General features: G+C 40.7%; 1 protein-coding gene across 1 annotated transcript in view; it reads left to right on the top strand.

Moving 5' to 3' along the window:
* Positions 1-12601, top strand: part of XRN2 (5'-3' exoribonuclease 2) — a 48089-nt gene extending 35488 nt beyond the window's left edge. Inside the window, exons 28-30 of the mRNA XM_083175918.1 lie at positions 9836-9896; positions 11487-11595; positions 11983-12601. Of these exons, the coding sequence (XP_083032044.1) occupies positions 9836-9896; positions 11487-11595; positions 11983-12045 (233 nt within the window). The 3' untranslated portion in view covers positions 12046-12601. The remainder of the gene's footprint in view (positions 1-9835; positions 9897-11486; positions 11596-11982) is intronic.
* The last annotated feature ends 7899 nt before the right edge of the window (positions 12602-20500 follow it).

The raw sequence follows: 20500 nt of genomic DNA, 5'->3' as shown, positions 1-20500 counted from the left end.
GGTCAACCTAGTCACTGTCGACCCAATAGTGGTTGACCAAGACCTTGTCAACCCGTTATCACAGAACAGTCTAATGACACAGTAATAGGTTTTGGTAGTTTTCTCTGCTGTTGAGCAGAATTAGTGTTTCTTTTACTGCATGTACTTTTTTGTTTGAGATACTCAGCACATGCTTTTTTGTTTTTTTGTTTGAAGTTTTCATGGGAGTAAAGAATTAGATGGAAATGGTGGAAATTTGTATAATTGAATTCTCTTCATTGTAAATGGTATATATGTGTTACTGTGCAGGTGTAAATGTGTACAGAAAAAAGTAGCGCTAATATACCAATAAGTAATTAAATGATAAACATTTCATTGTGCACTTGAAACAAAATCATACTTGTGAGGTGACTGGCATATGTAAATGCTGGTAAAGAAGTCATTCTTTCCTGTTATAATATGGGGGATTCTTGTAAATTATGCAGTTTCTGTTGACCTCTCTGTATAAAGATGGTATAGTTACTAATGACGTCCACCTGGGGAATTGATCCAATTTAAGGATGGCATTGCAACTGTAGCTTCCTAGGTGGTGGCAGGTTGAACATTGTCCCACTTGTTAGTAATGAGATGACTGTGAATAGTCCCCACAGCGGCGACTGGTCCAGGTGCAATGATGCAGTGCAAGATGATGGGCCCCCAACTCCTTACGTGTTTCGCTGTCATACGGGACAGCTTTTTGAAAAATAGGAAGGGATTACTTTTTTTTTTTTTTTATCAGCATTTACAAATGCCAGTAGCCTCGCATTGTTTTTAACAAGTGTAATTTTGGTATTTTTGTGCTACTTTTTTCTTTTCTCTATATTTTAACCCTTTTTAGGGATTCACTCCCTCCCTATAGTAGCTGCTTGCCGATCCACCCCTTGCCAATGGTTTTTTTATTTTTTTTGCTACTAGGGTAGCATTTTTGTTTTGTTCCTGTGTACACATGGTATGGTGCATGGAAAGTGTAGTTGAGTGAACACTATAAGTGCTCTGCTATTGAGGCGAAGTACAGTCGCTAACTGGTTTTCCTAAAAGGTGCCCTCATTCAGATTGCTATTCCCAGTAATGCTACACTATAAATCTTTAGCCAAGTTTACAATTAACTGATGGAAAATTAGCCTTTGAAATTATTTGACTAAATAGTTTATACTAAAAATGCATTTCTGTGGCCATGACATTAAATCTGGCCTTAAGTACTCGTCTAAATCACTGAACTGTTTTTAGGAATAGGTATTACTGTGATTCTGAGTAAAACAAGCCAGTGCTTTGAATGCATATTTTTTTTTTTTTTTTCATGAAACCCAAATAGGCTAGGAACAATTTTTATTTTTGAATAAGTGTTTCAGATTTTTTTTTTCTGCCCTTTCAGCCATCATAAATTTGTATTGTCAATAATGCTAATAAAATGAATACTAGTGTATTCTGCCATCTGCTCTAAAAGTGCTCTTATCCCAGGTTCATTCTGTGCATCAACAACTGTGCATTAAGGACATTTTACGGCTGTATATGTAGTGCAGTAAACCTGTTTTGCCAGTTTTTCTTCCCGGCCTGTGGTGTTTGGGGAAAAAATATGAACCAGTTATATAGTTAATGCATGTTCTATAGGATTAAATAATTCTTTCCACAAATGTTGAAATATAACCTAAGAAGTTCTTCAATTGATAAAATACAAGTATACATTCCACTTTAAGGGAGACTTCTGAAACGGCGGCGTGGAAGTACTAAATCCGCGTAACGTTCCTGTCACAGGGTGCATTTGAATACTTTACCTCTCTCCAAATTTAAGCAGTCCCTTTTCACCTTTCCTCTTATCTTTCGCCAATTTCTTTATGGTGTGAGCTAGTGTTCATTCTAGCACCTGCTATCATTAAAAACCCATGCAGTCCCTCTTCCCTGCCTGGGGTGTTGCTGTCTGCTGCAGTGCTTCTAGCACTGTGTGGTCTGTATATCAGCACTTGTATGCAAACCAGACCTGTGCCAGGAACACATCAGCAGACAGTGACACCCCAGGCAGGGAAGAGGAACTGCATGCGTTTTCAAAGATAGCGGGTTCTAGAGTGAACAGGATGCAACTGGAAGAGCAGATACACTGCTCTCAGGGGGGGGGGGGGGGGGGGGGGGGGGTTCAAGATTGTCTCCTCTACTGTAAATTTGTGGCATTTGCTAGTTCTAATGTATCACCGGTTAGTCCCTTAAGAAGTCTTAGTTTCCAGCTAACATGTTGGCTCTGGTTTCGGTATAGGAAAGGAGATGTTAATTGCAATTGTGTTGCTCCAGTGAATGACAAATAGACTGGAGAATAACTGCCTTGAAGGAAAAGGTGCATAAAATAGATACTGTATACTTTATAGCCGCGTTTCTAGAACACGCACTAAGTGACAATACTGTAGAGAAGGGCAGTGTGGTCAATTAAACAGCCACCTCTTTCAAGTGTCTACTGTGGGTGTTACTATTCTGATTTTCCTTGATTTGACATTGATGTACCAATTTTCAGCTGATGAATAATAGCTTTATGCTGATAACTTGCTAAAGTCAAGTATAGTCTGCCAGCGCACTCAGTGAATGGAAGATTTAGTTTATGCAAGCCGGAGTACCTGATTTATGACTTTCATTGCAGTCTGTAAACTTGTCAGTTAGCTGAGTTGGAGAGTGGTTTTGATTAGTGCAATCAGTAAACATGAGGTCTCGTCTTTGATTGCTGAGCTGATTGGGTAAATACGCTCTTAAGTAGCTTTTTGGAGCCTTTAGTTTATAGTTTGTCATCTATGCTTTAGACTCTGTTTTACATTCGCCCTCCCTCTGCTAACCCTGATAGCTGTGTTTTTCTATTTTGAAGTGCTATTTAGTTCCATTGAATACTTTCATGATGCGAGATCTGTAAAACCATAAAATACATCTCCTAGGATTCAAGCGATTGGGAGTATAACTACTTATTCACACGGTTTCTAGACTTGCTATGTATATATGTTATATTTATTTCCAACCAACAGAAGCTGCTGTTCTGTACGACATTATTAATGGGTTATAATGTTTGGGTTATTGTGTTTATTTTGTTTTACATTTTCTATAGGGTTTTACCCTTGCATTTTAGTAACCGCTTAACTAAACTTTTTTAGTCTTGTTCCATTTTATTTATTAACAGGTTTTTATATTGCGCACCCAAATTCTGCAGCGCTTTACAGAGCATAGTTATGAGCAAAAACACATACCGAATTACAGTACAAGACAGTTTATGACCAGTACATGGTAAATATGGATAGTTACATCAGATGACAGGACACTGAAGCAATCATCAGGGTGCCAGAGGTTTATATATTCTAAGAAAGGCACATAAGGAGAGCGGGCCCTGCTCGTGAGAGCTTACATTCTAAAGGGGAGTGTTAGACAGACACGGGTGTCACAGAAGGCATAGAAGGGAGCATAAACAGGTTAGGATGAGAGGTCAGGTTTTATGCAGGAGGCTGGGAAGAGGTCTGCTTAGTCTTTGATATTTTAAGTCTAAAAAAGCACTGGATCATCCAAGAGTAGATAGCAGAGAGACATTTGGAGATATGAGTGAGGATAGAGGGAGAGAGATCAGGAAAGGAGCGGTAGATTTCAGTATTATCCACATAGAGGTGAGAGTGGAAGTCGAGTGGGGGACACCTACTAGAAATGGAAGAGCAGGTGAGGAAGTCATTAGAGTTACAGCTGTGCATTTTCAAAAAAGACAGTGCAAATACAAGCATAAAGAGATATTCAATGTTGTAGAGATGGTGATATCACGGATGAATAGTCAGATAAAGCAGCCAGGAGAAGTATGAAGTGAGCTCACTCAAAGTAGTCTCTTGGTTTTGGAGTTGCTGTTTTCTTTCTGTGTTGCTTTGATACCAAGTTGATTTGCAGTTTCTGTCCAGTTTAAGTCCAGGCTTGAGCTATGTAACTTTTCTCCATACTTAAAAATTGGTACTTATATGTATGTTGATCGCTATTTGCTTAGTTTTCCGCTTCCCCTTGCAGGGCTCGCCACACTATATAAAATCAACTCCATTCCGACATGGATAGTGGGGGTATGAGCGTACTAACTATAGTGGGCGCCCAACTAACATATAAGTACCTAAAATCTTCCTACTTTCAAATCTGACAAATATCAATAGTCTGCTTTCAATGGTCAGCCTGGTATCCACAAATACTGCTTTATGTGTTTGGACTTCAGAGCACAAATACAGTAGCTGCTAAATCAGGGTGGCCTTTAGTCACAGTGCCCCTTGATGACTAATAATGCTAATATACAGGGATAATTTATCCTTTAATGTATATATTCGGTACTTGTTTCCTAGCACGGCCACAATCTTGGGCATCGTGTACCTTTTAAGTTAAGGTACAAGATGGACCCGATTTTCCTTTGAAATCAGGTCCATTTTGCCGGCAAAAGAAAAATCGCGGGCATCGCGTCGGTCGGGACCATTAACATTGGCCCCGACGCGACCGACGCGATGCCCCCAATTTTGCCATAGGCTTCAATGTTAAAATAATTTTTAACATTGAAATCGGGAGCATTGCGTCGGTCTTGTGCCATTATAATGGCACAAGATGAGATGGACTTGATTAAGTCCATCTCACATAGTAGAAAATGTGAAATGGGGCCAATATGACCCATTTCACATTATGGGGGGTATTCAATGTCAGGGGCACGGCTGTCGAGCAAGCTCGACAGCCGTGCCCCTGTCCCGTTCTCGCTTGGCTCGACTGGAGCTCGGCAGTCGGGATTCAATGTCCCGAGCGGCGAGAAGGGGGCGTGGCCGCGAGTTGATGACGGAAATAGATGAGCTCCGGCCAGGAGCTCGCCTATTTCCGGCTTTTCTCGGCAGAACGAGCCCGACAGCTTGTGATGTCGGGCTCGTTCTGCGGTGAAACCCTGTTCAATGCTGTCGGGGAAGACAGCATTGAATAGGGCCCCGCAGCCATCTCCCCCGTCGGGAGATGGCTGCGGGAGCACGACTGTGTTTGAATACCCCCCTAAATATGGCCCCGTCATCACCCCACAATTGACGTGAACCCGAAGCGTGGCGAGTGGTGCACGTCCTCCGTGGCGGCGGTGCGCGTCCTCCGACCTTTTCATTCCCCTACTATCCACGTCGGCGTGGAGTTGAGAATATAAAGTGTGGCGAGCGGACGCGTATACCTGTGAAGTTATACGCGTCCCCTCACGGGGCTCGCCACGCTTCGGGCTCACTGCGCTTGCCACACTTTATATTCTCAACTCCACGCCGACGTGGATAGTAAGGGAATAAAAAGGTCGGAGGACGCGCACCGCCGCCCCTCACTGGCTCGCTACGCTCGCCACTCTTCGGGTTGGCGTCAATCGTGGGGTGGGGTTTACGGTGTTAAATTTGGGGGTCTAGGGAATATTTTACATTGAATCCAATGTAAAATCGGGTCCCAGGGACCCTATTCACATTTGATTCAATTAAAAAATCGGGTCGATCGCATGCAATGCGACCGACGCGATTTTTCCGACACGACCACCCCGATGGAAATCGGAGTGGCCGTGCTAGGAAACAAGTACCATATATTCTTATACTTAAGATCTGTATACATGGTTCTAATTATTGTCTGTTCAGCTTTTTAGCCTAGACTTGTAGTGGAAATATCCACTAACCAGCAATATTTATTACTTTATAACTAGTAACCAGAGCCAATGGTACTACACATGCTGATATTCCTAACACCCTGATTATTCCTAGCACCCCTGGGCTGTGTTTTGTAGGTTACATTTACAAGTGTTCTCTCAATCCCAGCAAGCCTGGTCATGTCCAATTTAATTGTTTGCCAGGGCATACTGTACCTACATTGCTCACCCCTCCCTCCAGTGTTTTTTGTTTTTTTTTCTCTACACATAGAGGTTGCCATAGGTTCCAAACAGGCTGCTTAGTAAATATGGTGGTTCGTAAACTTTTAACACAGTGGTTTACAACTCTATTCCTCAAGCACCCCTAACAGGTCCATGTTTCCTGGTGAGTTCTTTTAGCTGGTTTAATAATTGTACCTCCCTGTTTCAACAGACAGAAATCCTAAAAACATATGTTGGGGGAACTTGAGAACTGGAGTTGGGTACCACTGTGCTAACAGGGTCATTCGGATGGTGGTGGGTTTGGGCCAAAGACCTTTTAGTACTCGTTCTAGAACGCTCATTTTCTTTTTTTAAATGGAAGATGACTTTTCAAGTGATGGCACTTACAGCACCAATATAAGCTTGCCAGTGCCACAGAGTAGTGGACTACTGAAGAGCAGGCAAAGGTTTTATGGTATCTGAAATCTTTGTTAGGCAGAAGCTGATAAGTGGCCCACAATTTAAAAGTGTAGTTTTAATTGCAAAATACCCCATGTTTTTCTATAAAAGGCATTGTCCTTTTTACATTCATATATTTCAGCCCAAAACCTAACTTAAGTTTAAACTTTTTATCTGCCACTTAATAAATAAATCCGTGTGACAAGGGCCCCCCAGACATCAAGATTCTTCCTCTGTTGGATGTGTTTTTCTGTATCCAGACTTGCCCATAGTAATTAGCGCCATACCCTCTTATCTATGCCTTGTTGGTCAAATGTTTTATCTACAGCAGGGGAATGACCCAAAATATACCTCCAGCCTATGGTAGAACTACCACTTGAAAATAAAGAACCAGACCTGTAGGCTTTAAGTCATTCATACTTAACATTGTGCTTGTTTGGGATGAGCTGGTCAGTATGATGAAAGCAAACCAAAACTACAAGTGCAACGCGTTTTGTGGGAACATCTGCTATTGTATTGTGAAGAGTTTCCGAACCATGTTGACATATATTAACTTTCACGCAGAAAGAATGGTTGACGTATGTGACGGAGATAACTTTAAGTCAAAGTTTAATTTTTTTTTGTTGAAGAAAACTTTTCTTCTAGTTAATTTCTAATTCTGTGTTTAATGTATCAATTTATTTTAAAATGAAATTGTCGAACTGTGCAAATTTCAATAAAAAAAAATGGTGGAATTGAAAACCACATGGAAACTCATTGCTTAGACCAATATCTTAATTGCAACGGTGACTCACCGCTGCGAATAGGTTTCTGTGCTATCATAAAAGCCCTAATGCCAGCGTCCCTTCTCCCGATACATTGTTATTGGGGTTTCATTTATTTATTTTTTAATCCTTTTGATTTTTAATTATTTTGGAATAATTCCTACCGTACAACTAGAGGTTACGCCTAGGTTTACTATCCGGCAGCTGCTACAGATCGCTAGGTTTTACCATTCAGTTTTAAGATGCAGTTACATTTTAAAAATAGTAAGATGACAATAATAATAATAAATACAGTACTAGTAAATCTATATAATATAGTCTAGCTAACAAATTATTTTAACACACTGCAGCTTGCAAGGGAGCAAAAGCCCTTTTAATGATATGCAGTTTTCATTTATTGTAAATATGATCTACTGCATTGTTTGTACACCTTAAGGTAAACTAAAATGACTATGAATTGTGTAAAGAAGATGCTTAGTGGTGCCATTGTAATTAGGTTGCTCTTTAAACAATGATCTTACAGAAATCCAAACAGCAGAATTAGAAGTGTTGTGTAGTGAATGAGTATCTATTGATTAGAGTTCTTTCATGCATGCACTGACCAATCCTGTGTAGGAGAGTAGTATCCATCTAATTGCCTGGTTTTGTTATGGCTGTGTTGTCAATGTTGCATTGTCAGACACAAAGGAACGAGTGGGTGGTCCTTCAGCACACGCACTCCTTCCGCTAGAAGAGGACGGCATCGGAAACAGATTCCTGTTTGCTGCATATCACAGATACAGCTAGTGCAGCTAATTTGACATGCAGGATGTTACCTGTGTGGGCTATATCATGGATTGCCTTCATTTTATTTAATTTTTTTGCAAAGCTCTGCTCCTGTAGATTCTATGACTTGCTTGCTTGGGGTATAATAGAGTTTTGTGTATGTGTCTTGCAGAGGGCGTTGTACGATTTCCGGTTACTCATACTTCAGTTGTTCATGCGGTACATTTTTCTGTAATAATGGATCGACTGCTTGTAACTGCTAATATTGTGATACCCGTTAATTATGAGACACGGATTCAGTATGAAATCCCGGCGTTCAAAATCCCGACGCCGGAATCCAGACCGCCAAAATCCTGATAAGGGGGGGACATGGATCGCCCCCACCCCTTGTGGGCTCGCTACGCTCGGCACGCTAATTTATTCTCCCTCCAGGGGTGTCGTGGACACCCACGGAGGGAGAAAGTGTCGGGATTTCGGCGGTCGGGATTCTGAACGCCGGGATTTAAACTGCATCCCAATGAGACACCTCAGCAGATGCAGTTAATTGTAGGTCCTGTCTTTGTGCAGTATGAGGCTGTGCACATTTCCAGGAATTATACTGTAAAAGCTTATTTTAACTCAGGGCAATAAGCCAAAATAAGCTTTGTCTGTGCACAGCCGCTAAAGCACCTTGGGGTGGATTTTCAATACGGTGCGCTGGAAGGAGCTCCCAGAGCCTTTCTAAACTGTGCACTGCTAAGTTGTAGAATGCCAGTACTCGCGGGTGTTAATTTGGAAGATGCCGGTACTCATGACTAAAGTGCTGATTATAGCTGCTCTATGGCGTAAAACGGCATTGCTGCCATAGTTTTGTCAGTTTTTGGCTTATACCCCAGGATGGGTGGGGAACAGAAATCCACTAGTCTGAGTTGGCGGCATGCTGTTTACAATAGCTGTGGGATCTCCCTCACAGCACACCAAAATTGAGTCAACCCCCTTGTTTGAATCTTTACTTCATATTATGGTATGCAAAATGACATAAAGTCCATGTGACCAGGGCTGGATTTGTCATTGTGCACGTGCCTAGGGGCGGCAGCTGTAAAGCCACTGCCAGTTACAATCCTCTGCAGTCTGCACCATTTGAAATTTTTATTTTAAATATACTGCTGCGGGCTAACAGTCCCTCCCACCATCTCATGTTCCCATCGCCGGAGGCTGGTGAGAGAAAGACCCTCAGCTCAGCCACTATATGGAGTCCAGCCCCTCTCCAGTGCTGCCGCAGTCCCACGCTCACCCTGCTGCAGTTCTATCCCCCTCAGTGGCGCCTCCTCAGTCCCGCGATCCTCCCCTCCAGCAGAGCTGTTGCGGTCAAACTCCTGCTGCCACCGCTACATGCTCCCCTCTCCAGCGCTGGTGAGGGGGAGCTACCAGAGCCAGTCAGCGGAGGTTGAGTTGCGTTACCTCCGTCCCACGCTCCTTACCACACTGGTGAGACTGAGGCTGAGCTTGCCAATGAGGACCCAGTGGACCCTGTTAGTCAAGAGATACCTGCTGCCATGGCTTTCAGGTACTCTGTGCCACAGTGGGGAAGTGGGGGGAGGCACAGTGCAGCCTGTACTGGCAGTGGGTGGGGAGTGGTGGACATTAAGAGGAATAAGGTGTTGTCTGAAGCCTTTCATACCCCTGCACACTCTCTCTCTCCCTCCTCTCTGTCTCCCCTAGCCCCCTCTCTATTCTCTGTTTTTCTCTCTCCTCATACCGGTCTCTCTCCTCTTCTATGCTCTCTCCACCTGCCCCAGCTTTCTCTAACTCTTTCTCCTCCCCTCCTGTCTCCTCTATTTCCCTCTATGCCCCCCCATCTTTCTCTCCCCCAGCCCCCCTCATGTCTAATAGGGGGCGGCAAAAATGTTTGTTCCTATGGGCGGCCAGACCCCTAAATCCGCCCCTGCATGTGACCTGTATGTAGTCTCATTTGGTGTAATTTTTTTTGTTTTAGTTTTTTTTTTTTTAACAAGACCTTTTTAATCCCTTTTAGACCCCAGAGGACAAAACTCCTGGTCTAATCGCCCACCTCTTTATAGCCAGCCACCACAAAGGTAAGACTTCTGCAATGCATTTTTAGCAAAGATAAGTTCTCCATGTTGACAGATATGGTCGTAAAACAGTATGGAGGAAACGTCACATTAAAATATGCTTTTAGCAGTAGCCTATTGATGACTTGTGTATCTTTGTCCTATTATCTGATACTTTTTTTTTAAATACAAATCTTCAAGGAAATTTTTTTTTAGCTGACTTTTTAAAATTTGACGGTCTGCCATGCAAATGAATGAGGCCTAACCAATAGGCATATAAGCTCTTTGCTGTTACTGTCTTGTTGGCACAAACTTGCCATTGATTCCTGCTGGAAACCTCTTGAGGTACTAATCAACTGCTTTGGCAATACTTTTTGAAGCCCAACGAGCCCATTGTAGGCCAGTGTCACTAAAGGTCAGTAGTTATTAGTTGCCACTGAAAACAGTTTTTCTTAAACTAAGACTCAACTGAATTAAAAGGAGAAGGGTCTTGACGGATTACAGAATTCACTGACTAATAAGTACCATGCAATGGAAGGAATGTGACATGGTTTAATAATAAGGGATGTTACACATATGTTCACTAAGAAAACACAGAAGTTTGTAAATTTTGCTACTTGTAGCCACTGAAAGTTCTAATGAGCGGTTTATTCTGCAATCCAGGAAAGTATAACTCCTGTGGTTGTAACTTATGCTCTATTCTTTGTTCCCTCCCGAAGGCTATTCCGTAATGCAGGCTAGCTAACATTCTGTCATGTGTGCGCAGAATTGCTGTGACTGCCAGAGGGCCTGTGTTCACTCTCTAGGTAGATTGGCATCTTGACTCTCGCTTACGGAGATTGGCTAGATCATGCTTTGTTGTGGCACTGATAGTAGCTATTGTCTCACGCTGTGCATGGACCTATACCTGTACGCTTCGTTTTTCTGCGTAGTGCACGCTTCCAAGTTCATCTTTGACAAGGGTCTTTGAATTGGTTTACTACATCGAGGCAATTAAAACATTTGTGGCTGCTAGTAATATGGGGCGCCTATCTAATCATAATAGATGTTTGAATTTGTGTTCCCATATAAACTGTATACCAAATGTCAGTCTCTGCCAATTAGTGCTGATGTTGCTAGGTCACGGCGGTCAATTGAAAACCACATCAATAGAACTTGGAAAGGTTTCTTTACTCGATCAGACCTTCTGACATATTACACAGAATAATGGATGGGAAAAAAAACTGACAAGGCCCCTACCCTAGGTTCAGAATTCTTTGCTGTAAGAATTCATTTGCAATCTGCAATTAACTCAAAAGAATAGCGAGCTTTAGAGGGCCTGGACTTGCGGAAAATAAAGCCGTCCTGTTTTGCTTATGTTTACCTTTTGGATAATGTACTTTGACTTGGAAACCTTGTGTATGGAGTGTTTCCTTCTAAAGTTAATGTTGTGGGGGTTTTTTGTTACATTTTTATTCCATTCTAGTTCTCAGATTTTTTTTATTTCTTTCTTTATTTTTTTAATACTGCAAAAATGACATTTTTTTTCTTCCTTTCTGCAAAAGTAAAAGTTGCTGTTTAAAAAGAAATGTGAATTTAAATAATTTATTTACTTTTTTTTTTTTTTTCGTACAGAAATTATGGACTGATGCAAACCCCAACCCAGCCATATATGAATCAGCAAATTGGACATGGAGGACCAAGTAACTACTATCAGCACCATAGTGGAGACAGGAATAGACCGGTAATTATAGATCTACATATAGAAAAAGTAATTCAGAGACTAGAAATAAAAAATACAATTTTGCGGTAAACAGAGTTTTAATATTGTTAGAGTTCTGAACTAATAGGTTGGCTCAATTTTATTCTTGAGGAGGAAGCTAGAAAACAAACTTTATTTTTGTTTTGACCATACGCAGCTGTAGTTATTGTTTAACAAATATATTGGGCATGTCTGACAAATCTCCCTTCCTTTCATACCTTGTTTTTCGCTGGCCTGAGCATCCTTTAGCTTCTATTTCGTTTTGCCCTTTTGCCTGAAGTATTGTTAAGATTTAGTTAGACTGAATGAAGCGATTTTGCCATTGTACATTCTAATCCAGTAAACAAACTTATTAATTTTGTTTTACAGCCCTACAACCAAGGAAGAAATTATCAAAAGCCACCTCACTCGGGAAGATACAACTATAATTAAGTTTTAGGGGGTTGGCGATGCAATTCCTGTTTTTTTTTTTTTTTAAGCCAACTCTTATGTCGGTAGACCTGTTTTAATACAGAGCATTACTTTTTAACAATAAAACAAAAACAAAGTAAAATATTGTCCCTGCTATCTGCAGTCTTAGTGTGTAAATGGTGTATTTTTTATTTGGTGCAAGTAGACTGTATTTGAGATCTGTATCATATATTATAGTAACATTATATTTAGTTACTTAATTTGATGCCTTTTTTAAAAGAATAAAATGGCATTTGTTAGTGACTACTTGTGTCACGTACTATTATGAAGTGTCTGCACAGCAGGAAATAATTAACATTTGCTCCCCATCCTCTCCTATGCTCAGTCAGGCAAAAGCAGAAACGAAGACCAGACTTATTTGTTTAGGCCGGAAGAGAACTTTTTTTTTTCTTTCTTTCTTGTGTTTTTATGATCATTTATTTTATTTTTTAAATGATGAAACTTTATTTTGATAAGTGTTGTCTCTTGTACTTTGTTTCCTCTGGGAATTATTTTATAAAGAGATGAAAATGTTAAATGTTGGTGGTTTCTTTTTTTTTTCTTTTTTTTTTAATATATGTATGGAGGGATTTTAAGAAAATTTCAAAGCAGCTGGTAAACTTTTGTATTGCTAATGTACCATTTAGAAGCAACATACTTTTTACTGATCTGGAAGGATATAAATAAAAAATAAAAAAAAAGTTGAGGCAATTAATTTGTAACCATAATAAAGAAAGATATATTTAATGATTTACATACACAGTTGATTGTGTTGATGGGGGTTTTTAATTTATTTTTTTATTACATTTTTGCAGATTAACAGAAAAAATACAATACACAAGTAATATTGATAGCATATAAATGGGGAGGAAAGGGAAATGGGTTTATCACCAGAAATCTTTTTTTTTGGAAAGACTTGCCAAGTTTTTTTTTTTTTTTTTTATTATACTAAATTCATTACAAATCAACATGTTTTACAGATTAAATTATTTTAGGCAATTTAATTTGACGCATTAATGACCAACTAGTCTCAAACACTTTCATGATCTTATCTCGAGTAGAATAGTCAAGTGAATCTATAAGTACTTCCCAATTTTTATAAAATGAAGTTGACCCCGTCTCCAAAGCCAGAAAGACAGTTTGTCTATTATGATACCTAGTAAGAGTGGTTTTGGGGAAGTCCATTGCAAAAAAGTGAGCTTATATGTTTGGTGACAGTTAATAAAACTATTAGGTCTTAGTGACCATTGGGAAAACGTTGCACATAAGGCTAATTATTTCGCCTGGAGATGCAAATGAAAGTAGAATTCATATAATTAGTCACTTTACCCCAAAATTTACGTATTTTCTGGTATGTCCACATTCTGTGAATAAAATTAGCATTTGGACGTTTGCATTTAAGACCATCTCCAGATTCCCCATAGACCATGTATCTTCTCCTAGGGTTAGTTAGAATGGTTAAGACAATACCACTGGTTTTGCTGTAACTTGAATGGTACAACCATAACTTTGTCCATAAATGTGCTGGTCAGCACTGTTGGGGAAAGTTCCATATTGCATTTAGGTGTACGAATTGGTCTTAGAAGCGACTTGACCTAATATATATATTTCTGGTAATAGTTAAATGTAAATGTGTCCGCTTCTGGTGGCACTCGTCCTACCCAGTACAGTCACATTATGTAACATTTATGGACTTTTTTCATTATAGTATTGAGTCTTCTGGAAGGGATAAACGTGTTACTATATCTAAAACAGCCCTTTGAGGATGGGGAAAATTTTTTATTTTGCTTAGAGGGTTCTGTATTACATACTGCTATACTGCTTAATTCAGTGGTTCCCAAACTGTGTGCCTAGGCACCCTGGGGTGCCTCAGGACACTTGCAGGAGTGCCTTGGGTTGGTGGAACAGGATCAATTCATATTATGAATGGTCAATGTAAAAGGCAAAACCGGTGCTGGTGGCTGCCAATCATAATATATGTGGACAAACAGAAGCAAATCCTGTCCCTCACCAGATATCTGTGACATATAAACTCAATGCACTTAATTTAATATTTTTTTCCTGAATTTATCGATAAAGCATTTGGCCTAGGGGTGCCTTGAAAATGTTTTGATGCTCTAGGGCAGGCATTCCCAAGCACGGTCCTCAAGGCACACCAACAGTGCAGGTTTTAGTGCTTATCCAGGCTTGAGCACAGGTGACTTAATTATTACCTGAGTGATTCTGATTAAACCATCTGTGCTGAAGCCTGGATATCCCTAAAACCTGCACTGTTGGTGTGCCTTGAGGACCGTGGTTGGGAATGCCTGCTCTAGGGACACGTGATTCAAAAAGGTTTGGGAACTACTGGCTTAATTCTTTGTATGCCAGGGCTAGACAAACATCAATCGCCACGGCGACCAGATTCTGCTTCCTGGTAACAAGAATTTTTGGGAGAGGAAGCAGAATCCAGTCATTGCCGGGTGCACTTGCGGTAACAGCAGGTCCACCGCGGCTATTTGGAACTTCGAGCCGGCCTTCGGAGTCAATCAGGAGCCGCAGCACTAGCTCCCGATTGTCTTTTAGACCGTGAGCTCCGAATGTCTTGCTATCTGGCATGAGTTTTCAAATAACCACAGCGGACCTGCTCTCAGTCGAGTGGAATGACTCTCTCTCTCTCTCTGCCCCGCTCTTACTGAAACCGTGGAAGATAACAGCAGGGAATTCAAGGAGCATGGCACAGCATGTTAACCCCTGGCAATGAACATTTACCCCTGGTACAGCTTGTCACCCCCTAGCAATGAGCATGTTAACCCATAGCAACGAGCATGTAGGTAAGCGGAACATATGTAATAGGCATCACAGCATGTGGTGTAATTGGCATTATGGCATGTGGTATAATGTGAAATAGGTATTGGTGTGTGGCATAATGTGTAATGGGCATTATGGCATGTCGTATAATATGTAATGGGTGTGTCGTATAATAGGCATTACGGTATCAATTTTTTTAACTCTGCTTTGGCGCGCACTGTCCCTACTTTTAGTTGATCTGGCTCCTACACTTTCATCCTGGCTCCCAGATTTTAAAGTAATTTGTTAAACCCGTGATATGCCCACATTCCCTTCAAAGTAGGTCTGAAAGCAAAAATTAAACTATCTACAATAAGGTTTGCTTCTACAGTTTAGATGTATTTACTATACAATAAGTTTGAAATAATTCGGTACTTATAAGTTATCTGGGCGCCCGATTTTTTGATTGTATGCCTTAAGTTAAGGCATACAATCAGATGCGATGCGGCATCGCATCGCATGCGACCATCGGATGCGATGACCCGATTTTTCCATAGGAATCAATGTTAAAATGGACTGAGTCCATTTTAACATGGAATTCAATGGGAAAAAGGGGTCCTTTTCATACCCCTACTATCCAAGTGGGCATGGAGTTGGATATAAACCTGTGGCGAGCGTAGCGAGCCACCGAGCCCGAAGCGTGCCCCGCGAGGGGACGGTATTCTGTGTCCCCTCGCGGGGCTCGCTACGCTCGCCACGCTTCGGGCTTGGTGGCTCGCTACGCTCGCCACAGGTTTATATCCAACTCCATGCCCACTTGGATAGTAGGGGTATGAAAAGGACCCCTTTTTCCCACTGAATTCCATGTTAAAATGGACTCAGTCCATTTTAACATTGATTCCTATGGAAAAATCGGGTCATCGCATCGCATCCGATGGTCGCATGCGATGTGCCCGATCCGACCCGATTTAGAAATCGGGCGCCCAGATAACTCATAAGTACCAATAATTCTGCTTTTTTTTTTTTTTTTAACACCATTTTGAACTTCCACAATGGTGGTTTCCTTTAAAAAAAAAAAAAAAATTATAAGAATATATAAACATGCAAGCTTTAATGATGTCTCCTGGGATGTTACTTCCTGTCCAGTTTAATTCTGTGGTGGTGCTTGAGTTCGAAGTCAGGCGGCAGTTCTGGGAGCACAGGAATGGGAGGAGCTCCAGAAAGCGACTTGCATCTCTTACATAGTTTAGGGTTTATTACTTCTGTTGAAGGGCCAGTAACTATTTTCCATTTTTATTGGTTTGTGGGTATTTGTAGCAAAGGTATTGATTAAAATTCCCAGCTTAAACCTAATTAAATCCATGTCTTATGAACATTTGGGATGATATGCAACAAAGTTCATAATGCTAATTCTGTAGCGTAATTTTTTTTTTTTTTTTTTTTAAATGGCCTAACTTATATATTTCCATAGTTCATAGGTGGATGGATTCTGTGCAGGTCTTTCAGAATAATGTTGCTTGACATATAGAGGCTTCTAGTCTTGTTTCCTCTTTTTTTCTTAACTTGCACTAATTGGGTGCCGGAAGGCTCCCCGACAGTCGGGATTCCGACTGCTCCCTTATGGGGGTCCACGACCCCCATATAGGGAGTATAAAATAGGTGGCAGCGTAGCGAGCCCGCAAGGGGCTTCATTGCGCTCACCCCACTGTGCAGTCTGAATCCCGACTGTCGGTGAATTATACCACACCCCACTAATTTACAGGTTATCAAAGATAAATAACAGAATTGACCTGCTGTAGGAAGTCTAAATCTCCATGGGTGCTATGCCTTTTTATTTTTTGGAGGGTGGCACAAAGACTAAAGCCTGTTCAGACTGTATCCACTCTAGTAAATTGTGTGTTTAACACTTTTGTTTTTAAACTGGCAGCTTCACTAGTATATTAATTTTAGTTCAATAACCCAGTGTTCTCAAACTGTGGGTCCCGACCGTCTCCGTATGGGGTCACGACTCCATGTTGCTGACCATCAGGCTGATGACTTCTCTAATCTGTCAGTTATTCAAGGACTCTGAAATCTGTTGAATTGTCTGTTACTTTAGACTCTCCCCGTCATGTTGTGCCTCCACACTGCTGCCATGTATGTGCTGTCTGTTGACTACACATGTGACGTGATGACCTTCTGCAGTAACTTACTGGGGTCCTGTCATTATTTTTATTGTCAAATGGGGTCCCAGACCAAGATAGTTTGAGGACCCCTGCAATTACCCATTGAATGCTTTTATATATGCTTCAGTCATAGGCACAGTTTCAACAGTGAATATATAAATCTACATTTGCTATGATCTAATTTATTTACTGTACTAATTTTTATACGTTCTTTAAGGACTTTTTTAATTATACACAATGGGCGGTATTCAATGAGGCTGATTCGCCAGGTTTTTATGGTGATTTTGTGCTGTAAGGCGAATTTCTGACAAACGGTGAATCACCCTATTCAATGACCCAATGGCGAATACAATTCAAGGTTTTTTTTGCCATGATTCACCGAGTAGCAATCGCTATCTTTTTATGGTGAAGTGGAAGGTGAACTTTTAAAATAAAGTGTTTTTGTTTTTTACAATTGGTGTCAAAAAATCTGGAATCTTATTCTGAGGGGCATGCTATTAATTTTAAAAAAATATTTTTTTTTACACAGACCAGCTAGCATGATCGGGTGTAGTGAATATACCCAGTCCCCTGATGGCAGCCTGTGCTACCTGGCACCCGGGGAGCCCACCTCCCCCCCACAAATGTTCTGGGGCAGGCAGGGAGACTTCCATCTCCCTGCCTGCCACCGTCCTCAGGCTCCCTGCGGCGCCCGCCGCAGGAGCTCAAATTCGCCGCTCAGGGGCAGCGAGCCCCTGACTCGTTGAATACCGGAGCCAGCGGGGCTCTGGAACGCAGCGAGCAGTGGCGAATGTGCAGCGAATCTTAAACAGGATTCGCTGCACGTCGCCAGTATTCACATTGAATACTACCCAATGAGTGTATGGAATACATTTTTTTTTTTTTTGCACTAGTCAAATTGGGGGGGGGGGGGGGTGGGGGTATGGTACACTGAGAACAGACGCACTTGAATTTATAAGTATCCGTCTCTAGGTAAATGGTTAATTTATTCATGCCTTGTCACTGCAATGACAGTCTCAAAGCCCTACATGACCAAGGCCAAGATACATGAAGCAGCTTCTGATTCTATACTGTCCCAGCAGAGTACTGCGATCTGTAGGTAGAGGACATTTTCCAGTACCTATAAACTGGAATTAATCTGATGGTTGAGATTTTAGCCTTGCAGCTTCTACTATATGGAAGTCCCTATCCTGAACAGTTTGGGGACACACACTCACACACACTCCAGAACTCTTCAAAAACTCTCAAAACTTTACTGTTTACTCAGGCATTTATGGAATTCCTTTAAGTATAGTTTATGAAAAGCTTTTCTGTACATAATTGTTCCTGTACTGTATTACATTCATTCTATCTATTAGGCACCTTGAGTCTTTTTGGAGGTTATTTGTTGGACAATTAGAGGGATGTGGGGCCCATTGGCATTCAACGTGTTCCATGCATTGCAATATTGCATATAAGACCTAACATTTTAGCGTTTACTTAGTGTTCCATTAAATCAGTCCGTATTCCCCTACCAGGTGGTGGGTGGTGCAGATGACCTAAGCCTTAGAATGTAGGTACACAGACAATGCCAGCCAATCATCTCTTGTCTTTTTAAAGGCTGTGTTTGAATAATGGTAGATAGTAGCTGATTGGTAGTTTCTGCATGTTACTACTCTCCAAGGCTTAGTACATCTGCCCCAATGTGAGAATCTTTTATGTAATCCAATGGTAGTGTTGCATGTGTGTGTGGTCATCCCAATGGACACCGTAATTGGTTAAATATACTTAGGTTGTGTAGCAAAAATGTGAGTTCTGCTTTCAATCAGTTTTAAACTTTTCTATTGTAAATACAATCCAAGTAGTCAACTGAGCACTTACCTAGGCGTTATCATAGACCTCGTTTTGTTTTTAGCCCCCCCCCCCCCCCCCCCTTCACACCTTCTTTTGGAAGTCAGAGTGCTTTTCCATTAATCTAGGTTGTATCTTCCTTTTCACCTAGTTTATACCTGATCCTCATTTTAATTAACCGTTTTTAGTAATACCATCTGATCCAATCTACTCCCCATACTGAAGGTATCCACAACACTAGAGGTCAATGGATTTTATTTTGTGATTTTTAGATATATCACATGGTTTAAATTTAGTTTCTTGATCTAGTCTGAGACATTGCATTACTGTAGCCTTCAATCTTGTGCACAAAATGGCCAATAAAAATGGGCAGGAAGTTCCATAACCTAAATACATTCACAAATCCTATTCGTGGTATGCAAGGTCAGGTGCCACACTGGATAAACATGATACAATATCTAATGCGTTGTCCTTTACTAGAATCATACACAGAAGAACATGATTTTGTATTAGTGATGGTTATATATTTGTTATCTATGTTCTACCATTAAGTTTATCATGTATTGTTTAACAAGCAAGAGTAATGCCTAGGAGTAACCCATGCGTTTTAACGAAGTGAGGTTCTCTTACCATTTCATTACTCAATCTTTTAAAGTGCAATAATTAAAGGAATTTTATTTTTTACTTAAACTGCTCCCCCCCACCCCCTCTCCTCTTCTTGGGTGCTACCATCATAGTTGGCGGAATTAAGTTGGGATCTAATCATGGGATAATGAAAACCGCAAAAAACTATTTACTAAGCTAAAAAGTATGTTTTACGATTTCCCTTTCCTATTAGCCACCCGGCGTTTCCTGAACACAGGGATCCACTTCCTGCAGCAGAAGCGACCACTCAAATCCAATGAGTCAGGTCTATCTAGAATGGAAAGCCGAAGCCTCTGGATCATATACAAAAGATACAATTATGTACTGGGGGTTTAGAAGCTTTGTAACGTTAGGAGAGTGGTTTAATTTAAATTTTTCTACTTTCTGTCGAATATATGATGTTGGCCATCATTACAGGCACACCATTAAAACTGCATTATGTTTCAGTCGTCCTCTTGCCATAATGAATGCCATGCTGCTCATATATTTTCCACCTGTAATTGTCTTTCCTTCCTCTTATTAATTGGAATTTAATATTCGCTATTGTATATGTATCATTTTATTTAAGAATATAAATGTGAAAATTTCAAAAAATAAAGAACGTTGACCGTGTTATCTCAAATATTTGTCCAGAAACTCAAGTTCCTCCCTTACTCGAAATCAGTCAAGATAAGTGTAGTTCTTACCCTCTGTAAAGGTAATAGTATGTTATTTTATGTTCCCAAATTATTACAACTGTCTACACAAATCCGGTCCATGAAATGCCCCCTTCTGCATAGCTTATTCATTTAAATCTACCTGTTGCGTCAATATAAGAAACTCACAATGGACATTTAAATTTTGCATTTAAAGAATCCGTATTTATTTAGTGTTATGTAATCCAGAACATCTATAAATACCGACGTTTTAAATGGCTTTATTTTTATTTAATGAAAATGTTGGAAGAAAAAAGGATACCTGCCCACTTCCCCATCCCATTGTGTGACGGCCACGTTATTGGTTGAATTTAGACACAAACCAGTAACAAT

This window comes from Crinia signifera, chromosome 3 (assembly GCF_055691185.1).
Source record: "Crinia signifera chromosome 3, ASM5569118v1, whole genome shotgun sequence".
NCBI lineage: Eukaryota > Metazoa > Chordata > Amphibia > Anura > Myobatrachidae > Crinia > Crinia signifera.
This window is presented reverse-complemented; position numbering and strand designations above follow the sequence as displayed.